Source organism: Fundulus heteroclitus, unplaced genomic scaffold (genome assembly GCF_011125445.2).
Source record: "Fundulus heteroclitus isolate FHET01 unplaced genomic scaffold, MU-UCD_Fhet_4.1 scaffold_45, whole genome shotgun sequence".
Lineage (NCBI taxonomy): Eukaryota > Metazoa > Chordata > Actinopteri > Cyprinodontiformes > Fundulidae > Fundulus > Fundulus heteroclitus.
The window spans coordinates 2919586-2940178 of NW_023396868.1; the positions used below are offsets into that span (position 1 = coordinate 2919586).

A 20593-nucleotide genomic window follows, 5' to 3' on the forward strand; every position below is an offset into this window, starting at 1 on the left:
CCATCTCCAAAAGGCTGAATGATGGATGTTTCCTGCACCACAAATAATTAAATGGCCTACAAATATACCATAAGTGAAATGTTTAAACTTAACAATGTAATTACATTTAGTGAAAACAAATTGCATAAATTCAATAAATGAAAAACTGCATCTTCTTGCCAGTTTATGTACATAAGATACACTTTAGTTCTTTTCATGTGCTAAGTCAACATCCACTTGATCAAAATATGAATAAATGAAAATTATATAAGCAAGTGAAATGGATTGCAAAATTTTATAAAACACATTGTAGTTGGACACAATTTTTTTTTATAAGTAAACACTTAAATAGTCTGGAAATAAGGATATACAGTACTTAAAGTTATTAAAAATGAAAAGTAATTCCAAAATGTAAAACCTCAAGGTGTAAAGAAATATTTAAAAGCAGAAATCCAAAACACATTCTTGTGTAGTATAATTCCACTGGTTTACAGTAAAATAACTAATCAGGAACTTTTTGACATGTAAACTTCCCTGCTTCCTCATTTTTGATTTCCCCTGCATGTTCACAAGAGCTGCACAGATTCTAAAGATTGTGTCCATTTTATAAACTAAGTTGATGGTACAGTCTGGGAGATTATTGTGAAAACTCTGAGCCTCCTGATAACTCTTTCCACGTGTTTGTGGGCATTTGTAATCCTTCTTGTGGCAGTTACATCCTCATCAGAGGACTGTTTTCATTTATAAGTGGATGATGGTAGAACAAGGTTAAATCTCCTCTCAAGCAGCAGATCTCCGATGGTAAAGCCTCTGTCTGCCGTCACTTCATCGCCAGGATGAAAATACTCCAGGAAGCCAGTGTTTTGCCAGCCACATGCATTCTTCTTCTTTTCTCCTAGGTGTGATCCATCGGTGGCTGTAGTGTCAGCATCTCTATTCATAGGTGACTCTGATAATGGAGTGGTCTGGTCAGCCTCTTCCTGACAGTGGCTGTCATCTGTCAAACATAAACCCACAATCAGTTTAGCAAACAGCATAAAACATCTCAAGACTACTTAAAACTTCGTTAACACCAAGCTAATAGAGCAAAACCTGTATCATTACTCATTCAAATATTCATATCACACACATTCCTACCAGTTTTTACAAACAGCCTGTGCTAGTACCTGGGATGTCATTTGTAAGGTTACACAGTTAAATTCTAACTGCAATATTTTGGTTTCTTTACTGTGATAAGAGGAAAAAAATGGGTTTTCATTTTTAAAGTCAGATTTTCACCATGTTATACATTTGTAAATGTCACAGTTCAAAACTAAATATTTAATTACAAAGCTAAATGTTTAGATTGTAAACTACATATTAAGATGCAAACCAAGCATTTAGTTTTCAAATTAAATATTTAACTCCAAATTAAATGTTTAGTTTTCAAACTAAAACGTTTAATTTGGAGCTAAATATTAAGCTTGTTATTTAAATATTTAACTTGGAACTGTGACTTATTTATAGATTTATGAATAACCGAAATATGAAAACTGAACCATGCCTTTTATCTTTCATTAAATAACTTTATAAACGGAACCCCATAAGCCTACCAGCAGGGATGAAAAATATCCAGAAAATAATTTACAGAGGGAACAAAGCTAAAAGGCGCCTGGCGTATGTTTATCAGGAGTGGCACAAACTAAGGAATTAAGAGTTAAAGATGGCTAATGTAAATATCCCCTAGCTTACCTGTGTCTGCTCTCCTCTTTGTCTCCTGGTTTTTGTTTTTAATTGAACTTCGTAGCCCAGACACTTTTCTGGCATTGTGTGGTCTTCTGTCAGTCTTTTGTCCACAAAATGAAAAGAACAAACATACGGTCGCTTCGGTGGTTTCTTCATATTTAAAGCTTTTAACCACAAGGCGAAGAGATTCCTCATTCTTCGGCTGGGGGTGAAGGAAGTAGGACGCCCCGCATCCGCAGCTCATGTACACGGTTGATGATTAAAACACTCCTAATCCACATTAACCTTTCTTTTACACGCGTTATTATGACAACCTCTAACCGTACAAACGATCTCGGTCTTCCTCAAAGTCATAAAGACAAGTAATTTGAGACGAAGTAGCTGCATGAGTCGCTTTTCAGCAAGCTACCCACTGACAGGAAGTGAGCGGCCGGAAGTCTCGCACAAAAAAATGGCAACTCGCTGCCTCCATATTTCCGTTGAAAATCAGGTGGTTAGAGCTACCATAGAGAGTGTTTTATGTATCAGCATAACTGTATGGTATGGGAGCTGCACCGTTCAGGAGAGGAAGGACTTAGCACGGGTGGTGAGAACAGCACAGGGGATTGTGGGATGCCGTCTGCAGAATCTGGACTCAGTTTATGCAGAACGAGTCCATGCTTGCCGCATCTTCAATGATCCCACCCACCCAGGAAATGCACTGTTTGCCCCTTCTTTCCAAGAGCTGTGAGGGCAATCGCCCCTTGATGGTAGACTGCAGTCCAACACGTTAAAAATCACCCCACTGCTTCTAGCCCATCATACGTTATGTTATTGCCTACTTGCACACTATTATCTCAGAATATCTAAATGCACATTTCTGTAAAGCCTCAAATCAGTTTTGCACAAAAGATCCTTATTACCTCATTATTTGTTATCTGTGACTCTTGAAGGACAACTAGTTCATACAAACTTTTGAATCTTCATCTTTTTAATTTTTTAATGTTTTGAGACATTAATGAGAAAAAAACACTGTAACCCTTGTTCATTGCCAGTTTGTCTATTTTTGTGTACTCTTAGGCAAGGTGGCCAAAAAGAAATTTCACCACGGTAACTGATAGGGTTATTAAAGATAACCCCTTTTATCCTAGAATGAAAACCACACAACACAAGTTTTAGACATTTCTATAGAAAAGGACAGAGGAACCCAAACGGAGAACTACACTCCCTTAAGGTTTAGGAACGTCTGCGCCAGGTCATCTCTGTCCTTCTGTCTTTATTATCACACATCAAAGAGGGGGTCAGGAGGTTTGGGTCAGGAGGTTTCAGGAATTTTACAACATGGGGGTGGGAAGCAAAGAAGGGAGCAAGGGATTCCTTATCTGAGAGAATTATTTGTTATTCCTGTCTAAGGTTAAATACAACAGAACCTTCCTGAAAGCAAACTCTTAAACCAAACCAAATACCTGTAACTTGTTAGAAATAAAATGATTATATTCACATTTTTCCAACAGTAACATGTGGTGACAATAAAGAATCTTTGAATCACAAGGGCATACAATTGGGTAACTATAACCTCGGATGAACAACTTGCATGTCGCAGAGTCACTTTGTACCACAGGCTTAAACTTAATGAAAATGGCTTGACAATTTGAAAACTTGTATCTAATAAACAGGTGGTTACGTAGAAAATTTGTTTCAAAATTGTTTCATGCTACATGGCTCAGTAGAGACTCTTTTTTTTTTTCTATTTTTAGTTTCTGGGGTGTAAAGAAACCATTTATGTTTGAGGATTATTTTTTCCAGTTTCCAATGTCCAATTTCTTTTATTATTCCAGGCTAATGGGATAATCCAGAAACTGCAAGGAGAAGTTCGATGCCTTGTCGGAAAAGTAAAGGTCAAAAACACAGTGACTGTGTCACAAGAAAAGGTTCTTCGAGAAACACAAGCTAAACTTCAAAGTGTTGACAAGGATCTACAGAACGCTCAGAGACAAGTCATAAGTAAGGAGGAGGAGGTATGTCTTATCAAAAGTTCCCACATTATGCCGACATGTAGTGAATCAGCTCCCTTCAAGTTATACTAACACTTTTATAAGTAATCAATTTGAGCAGAACAATCAATTCATGTCCCCTTCACTCTCATTTCACAGCAAAAACAAAAGCTTTGGTCTTAACCTTGGTGTAAAGTGACATTCTACTGGCCCTTATCCATCAATATCTTTATGTGCAATTATGGTTATTATATGGGAATTGTTTTTCAAAGTCATAATCATTTGGAAACCTAATCAAGATATCATCCACTATATATACTGTGTATATATATATATATATATATATATATATATATATATATATATATATATATATATATATATATATATATATATATAAAGTGAAATGCAGAAGGGGTGTCTGCCAAACTCATCTGTGTTTCTGTTGTTGAAGGTTCTTTGATGCCTGTCGTAGTCCTTGCCATTACTTGGCCATTTTAAGTCCCCATGTCTGAGAAGAAACACATCCTATCCAGCTCCGGACCAGCTTTACACCCTCAGCAGGATTCTGGAGGGGGCATGGGAGTTTGCCCAACCAGTCTACATGTGCATTGTGGATCTGGAGAAGGCATTCGACCGTGTCCCCCGAGGGATCCTGTGGGGGGTACTCTGGGAGTATGGAGTACCGGGCCCTTTAATAAGGGCTGTCAGGTCTCTGTACGACCGGTGTCAGAGTCTGGTCCGCATTGCCGGCAGTAAGTCGGACTCGTTTCCGGTGAGAGTTGGACTCCGCCAAGGTTGCCCTTTGTCACCGATTCTGTTCATAACTTTTATGGACAGAATTTCTAGGCGCAGCCAAGGTGTTGAGGGGATCCGTTTTGGTGGCCTTAGGATTGCGTCTCTGCTTTTCACGGATGACGTGGTCCTATTGGCTTCATCAGGGCGTGATCTACAGCTCTCACTGGAGTGGTTCGCAGCCGAGTGCGAAGCGGCCGGGATGAGGATCAGTGCCTCCAGATCCGAGACCATGGTCTTGAACCGGAAAAGGGTAGAGTGCCTTCTCCGGGTTGGGGAGGATGTGCTGCCCCTAGTGAAGGAGTTCAAGTATCTTGGGGTCTTGTTCACAAATGAGGGGAAGATGGAGCGGGAGATCGACAGGCGGATTGGTGCAGCGTCTGCTGTGAAGCGGGCGCTGTACCGATCAGTTGTGGTGAAGAGAGAGCTGAGCCAAAAGGCGAAGCTCTGGATTTACCGGTCGATCTACGTTCCTACCCTCATCTATGGTCACGAGCTTTGGGTCGTGACCGAAAGAACGAGATCCCGGATACAAGCGGCTGAAATGAGTTTTCTCCGTAGTGTGTCTGGGCTCTCCCTTAGAGATAGGGTGAGGAGCTCAGTCATCCGGGGAGGACTCAGAGTAGAGCCGCTGCTCCTCCACGTCCAGAGGAGCCAGTTGAGGTGGCTCGGGCATCTGGTCAGGATGCCTCCTGGACGCCTCCCTGGTGAGGTGTTCCAGACACGTCCCACTGGGAGGAGGCCCAGGGGAAGACCCAGGACACGCTGGAGGGACTATGTCTCTCTGCTGGCGTGGGAACGCCTTGGGATTCCCCCAGAGGAGCTGGCCCAAGTGGCTGGGGAGAGGGACGTCTGGGCCTCCCTACTGAAGCTGCTACCCCCGCGACCCGACCCCGGATAAGCGGAAGAAAACGGACGGGCATCCTATCCAGTTCAATATGATACAGTTTTGATCACAGCCAAACTACATATTCTACCTGTATTTTATACATGTATTAAATCAAAGCTATGCACATAATCTCTCATATTCTCCTCATATGCTGTTTGCCATTTTATTAATGTTCTAAAATGACAATACAAAGAGCCTCTAATCTGGTATTTCTACAGCTGTCAAATACAAGCTTAGTGTAATTTCATGATGTAAACCTGAATACAGCCTCAATGCCCGGTTTACTGTACTGCATAATTAAGCTCCAAACGAAAAACCCAAAAACCCTTATGTGCAATTTATCCCCAGTTCCAGTCATTTCTAACAGCTCTAAGATATTTTTCGTTTAAGCCATGTTAATGTCTCCGTGTTTCAATTTAATTTGGGCTGGACAATTAATATGAAACGCCAAACTTCTATGTTATTAAATTGTCTATCTTTTTCCTCTTTCAAACTTTTAGTTAAACCTTTTCTGTTTATTGGAGGTCTCCAAAATGCATTTGTTTTGAATGCTGCAGTCATTCAACACAAATAAACATTTTGAAACCGTGGTATCTATAATTTAACCTGAATTACACAGACGAACAGAGATTTCACACACCAATATCACATACGAGACATTTCGACGTACAAAACATACGCAGGCCTTTCCTTTCACACTATTTTACACAGATCATGTTTTGAAAAGTTTAGATTGCCGAAATACATATTTTTTTTACTATCCAATGCGCCGCTGTTACTCCAGACGGGGAGGGTCAGCGGGCAAACATACCCCCCCACTGCATAACTGTTTGACTCACCGGCTGCCCAACGCCTCGGCTCCGTAAGGATAAGTCTCTTCATCTCACAGACAATTTGACCCTTTTTCCATTTTTTCGCTTTCCGTTTATTGTAACCATTTTTCTCTGACTAGATGAGACAAGCGTTTTATCCGTTCCTCACTGAAACATGTCTCGTAACTCTGTTTATAGGTACTCTCTTTCGTCTCTTCCCAGCATGCGTGGGTGGCAGATTTTAAGTCTCTTTAGGAGAAACTACGGATGCCTCTAAACCAAAAACCCACCGCAGCAAGGAATTTTTGACTTCACTTTGAATGAATCTAGGCCTTTAAACCTCTATTTGCTGGCTTGATGTGCGCGTTTTTCGAAAAGGCTAGCTTTTTTTGTCCCGCAAAAACAGAGAGTTTTATGTTCGTTTCTGCGCAATAAGGGGCTCTAAAACCCGCTTTTCTAGGATACACAATGTTTTGGCTGTGGGATCTTTACACAAAACTATGACATTAACTTTGTATAATGTCCTAGTTTTAAATTGGGACAAAATTTAATTGAATTATATCCACGCAGAGATCACACGGTACTCATCGACACCTTTGCAATCAGTTTATCTAAACCATTTCTCTGCCCTAAGTAATGCAAAAAGTCGGCCCTTCCAGGAAGCAAAAAACACTGGAGATATTTAAGAGGCAATCTCCTTACCTTATTTTCGGCTGCAAGCTGTGTGTTTTTCTTCCGGAATGACCGGAAAATGGAAAAGGAAGGTGGTACGTTACTTTTGGGTCCAAGGCGGAAACACCATTTTGTTATAGACTACCGCACCCGGTCGGCGGTAAAACATCCTTGGTGGACCCAGCTTGTTTATACCCTCCAGGCGACCCCCACTTTTAATATCACTTTGGATGCAAGACGCTTGAAACAGAAAAGTATACCTCATCTTATTTAATCTACTAAAGACAGAGAAACGGTTACAGACACATCAGCGCTGATGGGCTCTTGATCGCAAAACGCCCCAACTGTCTCACAAGCATTATAATTGAGCTTAGGTTCACACCCATGCAAGGACATCCAAACTGTGGCATCAGTAGAGAAACTGTGTCACCTCCGGGACGCTATCTGACAGATTTGAGTCATCTCCTTGTGTCCGGTGCTATCTAAGGTGAAAAAGTGAGACTAATTTCGACACAATCTCATCCACATCAATATCTGTACCAAAAGGGAAACACTTATATCTAGAAATAAGCTCCATTGAAAAGTCTGTAAATCGCCAACTCAAACTCTAAACATGCTAATGATATTATTCAAGCTATGTGACATCTTGACCTTGAGTTTGTAGTTCTGCCTGCTTGTGAGGAAAGTTCCTCAGAGCGCCTCTTAATCAAGGTGTTACCCCACATCAGTGTAAGCGTTGATTACATCATTAAGACCTCTACCTTTACGTATCGCGCAAGGTGATACAATGAGCTGCATTCAATGTGGGAACTATCAATCTAATTTTCCAACCTCCTTTTTCGGAATACATAATATATATACTGCTCTCAGGATGTAAGGACCATTTCACCCAGTTGTAACGCCAGTTCAGGACGTGACAGACTGCATTTCCCATGATGCAATGCGGTCAAAATGGCCACCAACTTCCATCATGCAACACGGCCCAAAATGGCCGCCGACCCTAACGACGAAGCGACGAGATAACGTTGCTATGGAAAAGTTTTTATCCTTCTTCTTTGGCACACTGCCAGACTGGGAAGACAGACAGCTGTTTCACTCCGTGGGAATCCCCCCCCCCGTGCCACATGCTGGATTTTCTCGCTGGTCCGAGGATTTTCGGAGCAAAACCATCCCTGTGTTGAACAGGAGGTCGACTTTTAAAAGTACTTTTGAATTCCCTTTGATCAAAGACTGAGAGCCGCCTTATCTCCCAGTGATCGTAAAAGGGACCACGCTTTCCTTTTGGCCAAACAAAGCATCTCGAAGAGCCCAGAGACTCCGGGGATTTTCCTCCCGTTTCCTCGTTGACCGAAGGACCGACCGCAGGAGCTGCGGAGACCAGATTCGGGGACCCCCCCCTTTTTCTTGCTGCCTGACGGACCTGCGTTCGCCGAAGCACCCCAGGACGCCCAAGGATTTGGAACTAGGACTTCCCCTGAGCCAACACAAGTAAACGGACTTGTGTTGCCCTTTTATTTCTCTTTTCACTCTCGAGGTGATCTAGGTGTGCCTGGGCAGATTTAGGAGTTTAGTTTAATGCTTGTTTACTCCAAGACGGGGTTGTTTTAACTGCTGAATGTTTCCAATGTATGTGCATGCATTTTGTAAGTGATTTTGGCTGTGTTGATTTGTGGTTCTTATAAGTGGCTCCGCTGAGAGACAATTTTTCCATCTTTTTCCCTCTCTCTTTGCTTTCTCCTTATCAGTTCAATGTCTTTGTTACACCTCAGTTTGCGGTCTCCCCTCGAATTTCTCATTCAGACCGCCTCTTAATCAAGGTGTCACCCCACATCATCGTAAGCGTTGATTACGTCATTAAGACCTCTACCTTTACGTATCACGCAAGGTGATGCATAAAGGCTCACGTGTCATCATAGTCGCCATCTTGGAGAGGCGCAGCATAGCTAAGCTGTAGCTAGCTGTTGGAAAACATTGTAGCATCCAGCTGGATTCTCAAAGCTGTTTGTCTTTTAATGCTGCTGCGTCAGTGCCGACGTCTTAAATGTGATGTTTAAACAACTGAGTGAACTAAGATTTGCTGCTTCTTATTTTAACCCATTTTTTACCCATTTTTGACTTTTTATTTCCACATATATTTTGCATGTTTAGTAGTGAGTAGTGTTCCACCGTTGTTGAATCAGAGAATTACTGTAAAAGGGAATTGGCCTTGGTTCAATAAAAGCAACATTACTATTGTGGAATAGTAATTGTTTGTGTTCATTCCAATTCACAGTTGCATGGTCTTTCAGAAAATAGAGTTACCACGTTTCGTGTTAACATCTGACATTAAAACAGAGACACAGTCATTGGATGGTGATAAGGAGTAACGGTAAACTCTAATTGCAGTTATAATTTGAGTTATCCAATTTGCATTGCTTATTGTTATTTCATCTTTTACCTTTTTGTTCTGTCATTTTTTTCTACATAGTAGGAACATCTGGTCTGGTGTTCTGTTAGCTGTGCATCATCCAGAGAAGACAGATCACCCGCTACTACCATCTAACGTAGAACAAATTACTGGATCAATGTGTGCTTCTGTGCTTTTTTGTCTCTCTTGTTGTGTCTCTGCTCTGTCTTCTGTAACCCCAGTGGGTCGAGGCAGATGATCGTTCATACTGAGCCTGGTTCTGGTTCTGCTGGAGGTTTTCCTTCCCGTTAATGGGGAGTTTTCCTTTCCACTGTCGCTCCATGCTTGCTCAGTATGAAGCAAGCATTGCTGCAAAGCCATGGACAATGCAGAATACTGTCCACTGTGGCTCTACACTTTTTCAGGAGTGAATGCTGCTTGTCAAAACTTGATGCAGTCTACTGGGTTCCCTTAGATAGGAAACTTTTTGACCAATCCGTATAATCTGATTGAATTTGACTTTGGAAAGTGCATTGAGATGACGTGTATCATGAATTGGCGCTATATAAATAAAATTAAATTGAAAATTAAAATTATCAACCGTATCTCATCATCATTCATAGTAAAAAATTGACTTTCTTTCCCTGTGGCATTAAAGTAGTTATTTTGTGTGATTATTTTTGAAGAAGGATCATACTGGAGTAATGTTTACCATTCTTAAACTTGAACAACACACCATACTTCCCCTTATAACCTCCATCTAGATCTATTGAAATTGGCATGTAGAAGTCAGCCTAACTTTTGATTCCTTTAAAAGAAATTTAAAAAAAAAAAAAAAAATTAAAACAGGGCTTTGGGTTGCCTGCCAGAGGTTTTAGAAAGACTTTTAGCAAAGACGCTTGGAGCTAGTGGACTATGGTGCACAATGCTTGTTCTCATCAAATGTTTTTCTTACCTTGTTCATTGGTTATGCAGAATGATGATGATGCTCTAATAGTCTTATAGACATTAATTATGTTATCAAGTAATCCTTTTTTCAGGAATCTGAAATTTGTTCAACTCTGAGCTTGTTGTTGACATCATGTTATTGTGCTAATCTAACAGGGTTTACTGACAACTAGGTTTCCTCTTTGATTCATTTAGTTCCAAATCTTTTTCTTCTCTATTATTTTATATAATCCTTCATCTCACTGAATGCAAACATATTGCAACCGCAATAATTGCTCCCTGTGATATAAAAGAAGCATTAGATCCAAGATTTTGGCCTCTAGGGATGTTTTTGTAATCCACTCATTCACGTCTCTCAAAGAATCATTTCAGCCCTGGTGTACATATTGTTGAGATGGAAGACTGAGCTTGCCTACCCATGTTGAATGGCATTCTGATATGTCCCAGTCCTTAAAAGATTCAGTGCTCTTTTCAGAATCAAATTGACAAATCTGATTAAATCTTGTGTCCTTTCCTGACATGTCACGTCTGTGTTGCAGTGTGGTTTGGTCTGTCTTGTCTGCCTTCATTCACTGCAGGGTCACAGTGATACATCCACCTCAGCTTTGATTGGCACCAGTCAGGAGACGTGTCTTTACTGTGTCAGATGTAGATGTGAATCTTTATCAGAGTGCAGCTTTTTTATTGTAAAAGATATTTGTTCATTTACTGTCCTCATGTGTTTGTAACTTTATACATTGAATCTGTCTTCTGGGTTGGTTGTGTTTTTGATTTCTTTTTTCTAAAGTTCAATAAAATATTTTGAATAGAAAATATGGAATGGAATGAAACGGCTTATGGTATGGATTGTACTATTTTCATAAGGTTTCCTAGCAATAGTTCTATGGAAGCATTGTGATAGAGGAGGATATAGTTGAAACTAAGATCTCCATGGCACTTCAAGCTACTGCAATGGTAAATGAAGTGAATTAATCTCATCCTGCCTAGTTGTAACAACTACTCAAAGTGCTTTATAACTAGTACCATATTCATAAAGCTGCATTCACACACACACACACACACACACACACACACACACACACACACACACACACACACACGCCAATATGCAGATCAGTAGGCAACTTAGGGTTTAGTGCCTTGCCAAGGGGCTGTTATGCCAGAAGCTGGTTGAATATGCTTATTATTATTATTAATTATAATTTGGTATTATAATTTAAATAATAAATCATTAAACTCAAATTTCCGCTATAACACAATATAGTTCAAATGGTGGTGATGTTAGCTATAAGCTTGTAAGTATTTATACCACTAATGCATTAGTTAATTTGCTGTTATGAACTCATTTATGCTGGAATAAATGATCTGGTCGGACTGTTAACCGACCAGGTTTATCCGGCAGCTCTGAGAACCCCAATATAACTGCAATTAGAGTTTAAATCCTTATTCCTTATCACCATCCAATGATATGTCTCTGTATTAATATCAGATGTTAACTCCAAAGGAGGTTAGCTCTGAATTCTGAATAGCCACGCAACTGTGAATTAGATTGAACACAAAACAATGTCTATTCCGCAGTCGTTGGTTTTATTGAGCCAAAAGCAATTCCCTGTTACAGTAATTCTCTGATTCAACAACTTTGGAATTCTTACTCACTACTACAACTAAAACATGCAAAATATATATGTGGAAATAAAAGAACAAAACAAAAATAAACAATGGATTAAAATGAGCGGTTAGCAGATCTTAACTTAACTCACAGTTGTTTAACACCGCCCTCAAAACACCGGCATTTGACGTATCAGCATTGATAGACAGAACAGCTTCGGGAATCTCACTGGACGCTTTGATGTCTTACACAAAGCTAGTTCAGCTAAGCTACCTACAGTTCAGATATACGTCACCCTCCCAAGATGGCTGCTACGATGACGTATGAGGGGAGGTCCTAATGATGTAACCACGCTTACGCTGATGGGATAATGCCTCGCTTCGAGAGGGTGCAGCTAACTGGGAGTTTAAACAAAGCCCGCGAATTGAGCTCGGACAAAGAGATTAAACTGATAAGAAGAAGCGAAAAGAGAGAGAGGGGGAAAGCAGGGAAGAAGATGAAAAGAACTGAAGCAGTGACCCACGGCGGGGTTATTTATTTATTTATTTCAATTTTCAATGTTTATTAAATCCTTCAACAGTTAAACATACAGTAGAACTGATAAAAGATATCAGTAATACATCAGTGATACGACATTAAGTAGTTATGTAAAGAAGGACTTTAGACATTTTCCCCTAAACCCCTCCCAATCCTCCCTCCTGTACTCCCCCCACCCCAGCCAGCAGCAAAAAAACCAAAAAAAAAACGCACACTGCCTTTTTTTTTATTCTGGGCCAATAGTGCCTTAACTCTGGAGTTTTAAAAAAAGGTTCCCACATACTCAGAAACTCCTCTATCTGGCCGTTAATCTTATAGATGAGTCGTTCGTAGGAGGCGGTCTCTAAAAGTGTTGCGTACCATTCTGTATATGTCGGGATGTTTTGTCCTTTCCAGTGTCTTAAAATAACTCGCTTTGCCGTGGTGAGGGCTATTTTAAACCACTGTGCTTGTTTTGCTCCTATTTTAACTTTATAGTCTAAGGAGTTAAGAAGTCCCAGTGTAGGTGTCAGGGATAAATTGAGGTTAAGGGTGCTATTAATCTTTCCCATGACCACCTGCCAATATGAAGTTAGGTTCGGGCACGTGAGGAACATATGAGCCATGTCCCCTCGGGTTTGTTTACATCGCCAGCAAATATCAGAGTTGCTTATTCTAGCTCTAAATAATTTTACTGGTGTCCAATACAATCGGTTCAAAATTTTGAACTGTATCAATTTGGAGCGCGCATCCCTCATGGGCTTTAACATTTGTTTGACCATTGTACCCCACTGTTCCTCTGTGAGCTTATTGTTTAATTCAAATTCCCATACCTTTTTGAGCCCTGTGTTGATGCTGCCAGTATTTTCCATCAGGTAGTTATAGATGTGGCTAACTCGTCTCGGGGAATCTTTCAATTTATTAAGCATTGTGTATATTGGTGTATCCGTGGGTATGGTCACCTCGGGTTTCTGTAATTTTGTGAGGCAGTCCCTTATTTGTAGGAACTTCCAGAAATCTTTGTGGTTTAGATTGTATAATTCTTGGAATTGTTGAAATGACAGTGGAGTACCATTTAGGAAAAAGCAATTTATATTGTCAATCCCTTTTGAGTGCCAGCTCCTCCAGAAAATCATTTTCCCCTCTACTTTTATTTTTGGGTTATTCCACACTGAAGCTGTTCCTTGAATGAAGGGGCAGGTGTTTGCTTTTTTATGTAAATGATGCCAGATATTTCTGGTGTGGGTTGTGATTGGGTTAGATTTCACTCCCTCATTTGGATGTTGGGATAAATAATCAAAAGCTTTAAATGGGGCGTTTATCTCGCTTTCCAGTTTCACCCAGATCGGACTGTTTTGGTTGTTTGATATAATAGGTGTAATTTGAGCGCTTATAAAAGCTTCTTGGTAAAGTAGCATATTGGGTAGTTTTAATCCTCTGTATTCTGTTTTAGTTTGGAGTTTTAATAGGGACATTTTAGTTTTTTTCCCCTCCCATATAAAGTTGTTTATCATTTTATCCAGGATCTTAAACGTAGAGTGTGGGATTTTGAGAGGTAATAAATTAAATAGGTAGTTTAATTTCGGCGTAATGATCATTTTAATGGCCTGGATTCTACCCCACAGCGATATTTGTATCTTGTCCCACCCCTTTAAAAGCAGGCTTATCTTATTTATCACGGGTTCAAAATTATCAATAATAATATCTTCTAGGCCCGGGTTCAATAATATGCCTAAGTATTTGAGGTTTTTGGGTACCCACTGAAATTTCCACTTTTGTATTTGACTTTTGTAGCAAAATTTTGACAGGGGCATTACTTCACATTTAGCCCAGTTAATCTTGTATCCGTTAAAAATCTGAAAAATTGTTGATCAAATCTAGTAGAGGGGGTACAGATTCCTCGGGGTTTGAGAGCAGAAGTAGTACATCATCTGCGAAAATCAACAGTTTGCTGTCTATTCCGCCCATTGATACACCTTTTATTATTTTGCTTTGTCGGATGGCTTGGGCCAGGGGTTCAAGTGCAATGATAAAGAGCAGGGGTGACAACGGGTCTCCTTGTTTAGTTCCACGTTCGATTGGGAATTAGGTTGATCTTGATCCGTTGGTTGTTACGATCGCTTTCGATTCTGTGTATATCATTTTGATTATTTCTAAGAAAGAGTGTTGGAACCCAAATTTTCCAAGTGTATAGAATAGATAATTCCAGCTTACTCTGTCAAATGCTTTTTCCGCATCGAGTGACAGGGCCGCTACAGGGAAGTTTAGGTGTTGGGCCTTCCAAATCAGATGTAGCAATCGTCTCAGACTATCAGAGGAGGTTCTGCCCTTGACAAAGCCTGTTTGGTCTGGGTGTATAATTGACGTTATGACCTTATTAATCCTTAAAGATAGTATTTTTGTAAACAGTTTTGCATCGCAACACAATAAACTTATTGGTCTGTAGCTTGAGCATTCCAGAGGGTCTCTCCCTTTTTTTGGAATGACAGTAATTAATGATTCCTTCATTGATGCAGGGAGCCGGTGCGATTCGATAGCTAGATTAAAAGTTTTTAGTATTTCTGAGCCCAGTTCAGATGTAAATTTTTTATGAAACTCGTTAGGGATACCGTCCAGACCCTGGGTTTTTCCATTAGGTGAGGCTTTAATGGTTTTAACGAGTTCTTCCATGATTATAGGTCCTTCTAGTTGTGTAGCGCTCTCTTTGGACAGTTTCTGAAGCGTTAACGTTCGAAAAAATTCTTCTGCTTTATTTAAATCAAATTGTCCTTCTTGAGAATACAGACGATTATAAAAATCTTTGAATACTTTATTTATTTCCTTCTGACTTGTAACTACACTCCCAGCCTCATTCTTTATCCCGCTAATTTGACGTGATGATTGTTTGGCTTTTAATTGGGTGGCTAATAATTTATCAGCTTTATTGCCTGATTCATACCATCTCTGTTTGGTCCTGAAAAGGGAGTACTCTACTTTTTTTGAGAATATTGTATTCAGCTCATTTAACTCTGACTAATCTGTCAAAGATTGATGGGTTGAGGTTTGTTGAATATTCCCTCTCTAATTTCTTCATTTCAACCTCATACAGGTTTATCTTTTGGGAATCTTGTTTTTTGATCCGGGAGGAGTGTTGTATCAGTATTCCCCTAATGTACGCTTTGAACCCGTCCCATATTGAGTTTTGGTTTGCAGTGTTATTATTGTTTACAAGGTATTCAGTAATTAGTTTTCTGAGTTTTTTGCATAGGTCGGGATCATTTAGTAAGCTGGTATTCAGCTTCCATCCCCTAGCCTTTTCATAATGAGATCCCAATCGTAGGACTAGGTCTACGGGGGCGTGATCAGTTATTGCTATTGGACCTATATTACAATTTCCGACACTTTCAATAAGTGAGTGTGAAATCAGAAAATAGTCTATCCGACTATAAACAGAGTGCCTGTTTGAGAAGAAGGTATAGTCTCGTGCTGAAGGATTTAAGAGTCTCCAGATATCCGATAAACCAGTATGTTTGCTCAGAGCTTTAATTGCTTCTTGGGTTTTGCTGACTTTAAGAATTGATTTCCCAGATCTATCCAACACGACGCCTAGGACTTGGTTGAAGTCTCCTGCTAAAATAATTGGGAAATCCCCAAAATCCATAAGAATAGTTTTAAGCTGTAGGAAAAAGTCTGGGTCCTCTATATTAGGAGCGTATATATTGGCTATAATTATATTTTGTCCTGAGATATTGACTAGCAGGACGATTACTCTGCCTTCTTTGTCTTTATACTCTTTCTCCACTTGAATTGAGAGATGTTTAGAGAATAGAATGGATACGCCCCGTTTTTTCTGTTTGAAAGTATTGTGATAGGCTTCTCCCACCCATCTATCTTTAATTCTGTTAGTGTCTTTATCTAACAAGTGTGTTTCTTGTAGTATCATCACATCTACTTTTTTCTGTTTTAGATATTTAAGTACTTTGCTTTGTTTAGTGTAAGAACCCAGGCCATTGACATTCCATGAGGATATTTTAATTATGGTCCCCATATTTTATTTCCCTTTATCAGTGATATTAGTAAGGCCATTAATCTATATTGTGCTGTAGCAGTTGTGTTTATACATATAGCAAAAAGGGTAACAAAAGAAAGCTGGCTGAAATGTAGGACCCCAGAAACAAAAATTAAGATTGAACACAAACAAAGGAATCTTTTGTAAAATAACAACACCTTATTCCTTATGACGAGCATGGAGGTCTTCAGAGTAAGCTGCCTCAGCCAATAACATATGGTAGTAATAAGCATCAAGAACTTCCGTCAGAACTTTAATTCAACTGACTCCGATTTAAGAAAAACGGGCAAATACCCAAAAAGCTGGGTTATTTGAACTCTGTAGATTGAGAGAATACGTGGAACATGAACATATATCAAATTAGATTTTTCTCCGTCAACAAAACGATGAAATCTCACCAAAATAGCATAAATGTCCAGTTTGATGGGGTCCAGCTTTAATGTGTGTAATATGATGAACATTTTAGACATAATAGATTGTAGGTTATTGATATCAACGGGGAAATATTACCACTGATCACCGCAGCCTGCCTGTTCAGTCTCCTTCCTCCGGGGGTTGGAATTTCTCTATCACCTTCTTTGCTGCAGCGGCGTCTTCAAAACGAAGGCGTTCCTTACCGCGGGAGATCCAAAACACTGCGGGGTACTGCATGTTGTACTTCAGTCCCTTGGCTCTGCACATACGTCTGACTTCGAAAAAAGTATTCCTCTTTTCTTGTACTTCCTTTGTGAAGTCTGGAAAGAATTCTATCTTGTTTCCCCTCCAGTGAAAAGTTCCAACTTCTCTAGCTCTGAGTCGAAGCGAAGGAATCTCACCAGGATGTGGCGGGGTCTGGCTGGCGTGTTTCGTCTGTCTTCTTTCAGCGTACCAGGTGTTCTGTGAGCCCTCTCGATTATGATTTGATCTGCGTCTCGGTCTTGTGGGAGCAGGGATCTCAGTACATCCATAACACACTCCAGCACGTCAGTCCCCTTCTCAGAGAGCTCCGGAACACCCTTGATCCTCAGATTATTTCTCCTGCTGTAATTTTCTTGATATTGAATCCGACCTTCCAGCTGTGTAACTTTGGATTTCAGCTCAGCCGTGCTCGCAGAGAGCGCCGCGTTCTCATCTTCGAGTTGCGACACTCTGTTTTCGGCTTCTCCAATCCTGCTGCTGAGGCCGGTCACGTCGGATTTCAGTGAGTCCAGACAGTCTTTAATCGTAGTCAAGTCTGCCCCGACCTGTTGTATTTTGTCTTGAAGGTCCCGGTTCATAATACGAATCTCGTTTATGATCGATGAGTCTGTCTCTGTGTCAGCGGGCTTCTCCATGCTAATGTTAGCATTAGCCTCAATGGCTCGTGACTGCGACATCATCATTTGGTCGATTTTGGGTCCCGGCGTGTTCTTTAGCCTTGGATTTTTCCCTCTATTCATCTGTGCTGCTTAGTTTATATCGTACTCCCACAGATTAGGCTTTCTGACGGAATGTGGAAACATAAAATTGGCCAATATCAGCTCGAGCTCTTCAGCATGCGTCCTCTCCTCGCCGCATCGCCACCGGAAGTCCCACGGCAGGGTTATTGATGAATCACAAATAAACACAGCAAAATCAATTGTAAAATGCATGCACATACAAAGAAAAACATTCAGCAAAATAATTCCAACTTCGTCGTGGAATAAAAGCATTAACCTACACCTACAAAGTTCTAACGTCTGCCCAGGCACTTCTAAACATCCTATGGATGAAAAAGAAATAAAATGGGAGAACCCCGTTACTTTGAGGTGGTCCCGAATGAAAGTCCCGGCTTCGGGTTCGTGAGAGCTCGGAATAACGCGGCGTCCTGAACGCACCGGAGCGAACCGGAACGATACGTTTTCCGTGGAGCCGAGCAGGGGGGGGGGGAACGATACGTTTTCCGCGGAACCGAGCAGGGGGGGGGGGGACGATACGTTTTCCGCGGAGCCGAGCAGGGGGGGGGGGGGGGGAACGATACGTTTTCCGCGGAGCGGGGGGACGACGACGACGACGACACGTTTTCCGCGGACAGACTCGCGGAGCAGGGGTATCCATGTGTTTTTTCCATGCCATTCACGCACGCGCGAAAGCGCATGTTAACGTCACTTTTTTTTTTTTTTTTTTTTGGAATGTTGGCGTGGCGGTAGCGTGAGATAGCGCTGCGGGAAACCCTGACGTTGCTCCGAGAAATCTCGGTCCAGCGAGAAACTCGAGCACGTGGCGTGGGATTGCCCCAATGGAGTGAAACAGCTGAGTGTCTTCTTGGGTTGGCAGGGCGCCAGGGAAGAAGGCAGATTGTCCTGTGTGGCCGAGTTTTATCAACTTTTGCCTAGCAACGTTATCTCTCCGCTCCGTTGTTAGGGCGGCAGCCATTTTGGGCTGCGTTGCATGATGGGAGTTGGTGGCCATTTTGACCACATTGTATCATGGGTAATGCGGTCCGTTACGTCCCAAATTAATGCCGTTTTTGTCACGTCCCGTAATGGTATAACAGGGCACATTGACATGTGACCGAATCTGGAACTAGACCCACAACTATCAGATTGCAAGAAAATTACTATTCACACTGTACGCCCAATTGTGAGAATGGTATTATTTTGAAATCATAAACTACTGTAGAAATTAATGCAAATTCTTATCAGCTAGCTTAATTTTCTTCCCAAGTGTGATTTAGCCTGTGCATCAATCTTATTGAACACCTTTTTGTGTAACTTGTCTGGTTCAAAGAGGATTCAAACTGTTATTTTGTATTTTAATTTAAAGGTTAATAATAGCTTGAAATGTTTATGTATTACAGGTCAAACAATTGAAGGAGCAGTTGGAGATGACAATACAGAAGCTAAATGAAAGCAAAGAAGTATTAAAAACAAATGAAAATGGTAAGCCGTCTACTGTAACATCTTTCACACATTTATTTAACAAGACTAATTATTGTTTAACTGAGGAACCCAGCAGGAGGGTAATTCATCTTAGTGTTTGAGGCCTAGTACACACATAGCAGGATATCTGGGGAAAAAAAGATTTTTTTTATGCAGTTGTGCCTTTCAGCCACACATAAACAGCGTTATACATCACTTAAAACGAATGATCCTAAAAACTTCGGCCAAAGTGGAGATTTATCAACGCTCCAGTTTTGAGGCTGCATGTGTACATGCAATGACGGAAATGTCCGCTACATCGCAGTCTGCAACAAATATGAGAGAGTGGTGACCTAGTAGTTAGAGCATTGTGCTTGTGTCCCTGAGGTTCTGGGTTCAACTCCCACAGACTGCCACTCTGGGTCCCTGAGCAAGATCCTACCCCAGATTGCTCCCTGGGCGCCGCACAGTGACAGTCCATTTCTCCTCAAAGGGCTGGGTTAAGCCAGGCATACACTGTACTTCAGTCGTGTGAGAATTTTTTGGATCAGGCCGAGTTTCAGTGGGATCCTGCGTCATGTAGTATACAGGGGGTAACGAGGGGAGATTAGCCTCTCACGACCACCTCCCGATCAGGAATTGGACGGTCGAATGAAAATCAAATATGTTTGAAATGCACTCGGCCCTGAGTAATCGTGAGTGCGTCCTGCTGTTGAAGCGGAGTTACGAGCGTCTACGAGCCGACTTCCCCCAACCTAGCGCATGTGCAAACAAGGGAATTCTTCTTCTTCTCAGTCGAAAACATACGAGTGGAGGAAAACATGGTGGCAGTACGTGTGACATGGAGTCAAACTACGGAGGAGCAACTCGTAGAATTGCCAAGGCAGCGCGTTTTGTTCTTGTGAGCCTTATGTAACAGTGAGCATTGACACTTCCGTCTTTTTCTTCTTCTACTGTTTACATTGGGCTTCCGGATAAACGAGTTTGAGTAGCGGCATCTCCCTACAGGGCTTAGTCCGACGTGTGGTTTTCAGACAGTGTGAGCACTTAAATCGCATCAGAGCATCAGGCCATACAGTGTAAGAACAAATATCGTGAGTAGTGAACTTTTAAACCCTGCAGTTTCATCGTACAGTTTGAGCTGTATATTAGTACCACGACTGAAAATATTGTACAGTGTATGCCAGGCTTCATAATCAGAGAACAAATTTCTTTGGAATGTATGTTGCAATGACAATAAAGATGATAATGATGATGATAATGATTATTATTAAGAATATTGCTGCGTTGCGTTACACATGATCAACCATTGTTTATAAACCTTGTCATACGGTGGAATTAAAAATTAATTAGTCAGAGAAGTGCTGATTTTTAGATTGCTTC

At 40.9% G+C, this 20593-nt stretch overlaps 1 protein-coding gene across 1 annotated transcript in view; it reads left to right on the forward strand.

The window, feature by feature from the left end:
* Positions 1–20593, forward strand: part of sass6 (SAS-6 centriolar assembly protein) — a 165972-nt gene that overhangs the window by 124695 nt on the left and 20684 nt on the right. The window contains exons 11-12 of the mRNA XM_036131690.1: positions 3522–3701; positions 19150–19231. Coding sequence (XP_035987583.1) covers positions 3522–3701; positions 19150–19231 — 262 coding nt within the window. The remainder of the gene's footprint in view (positions 1–3521; positions 3702–19149; positions 19232–20593) is intronic.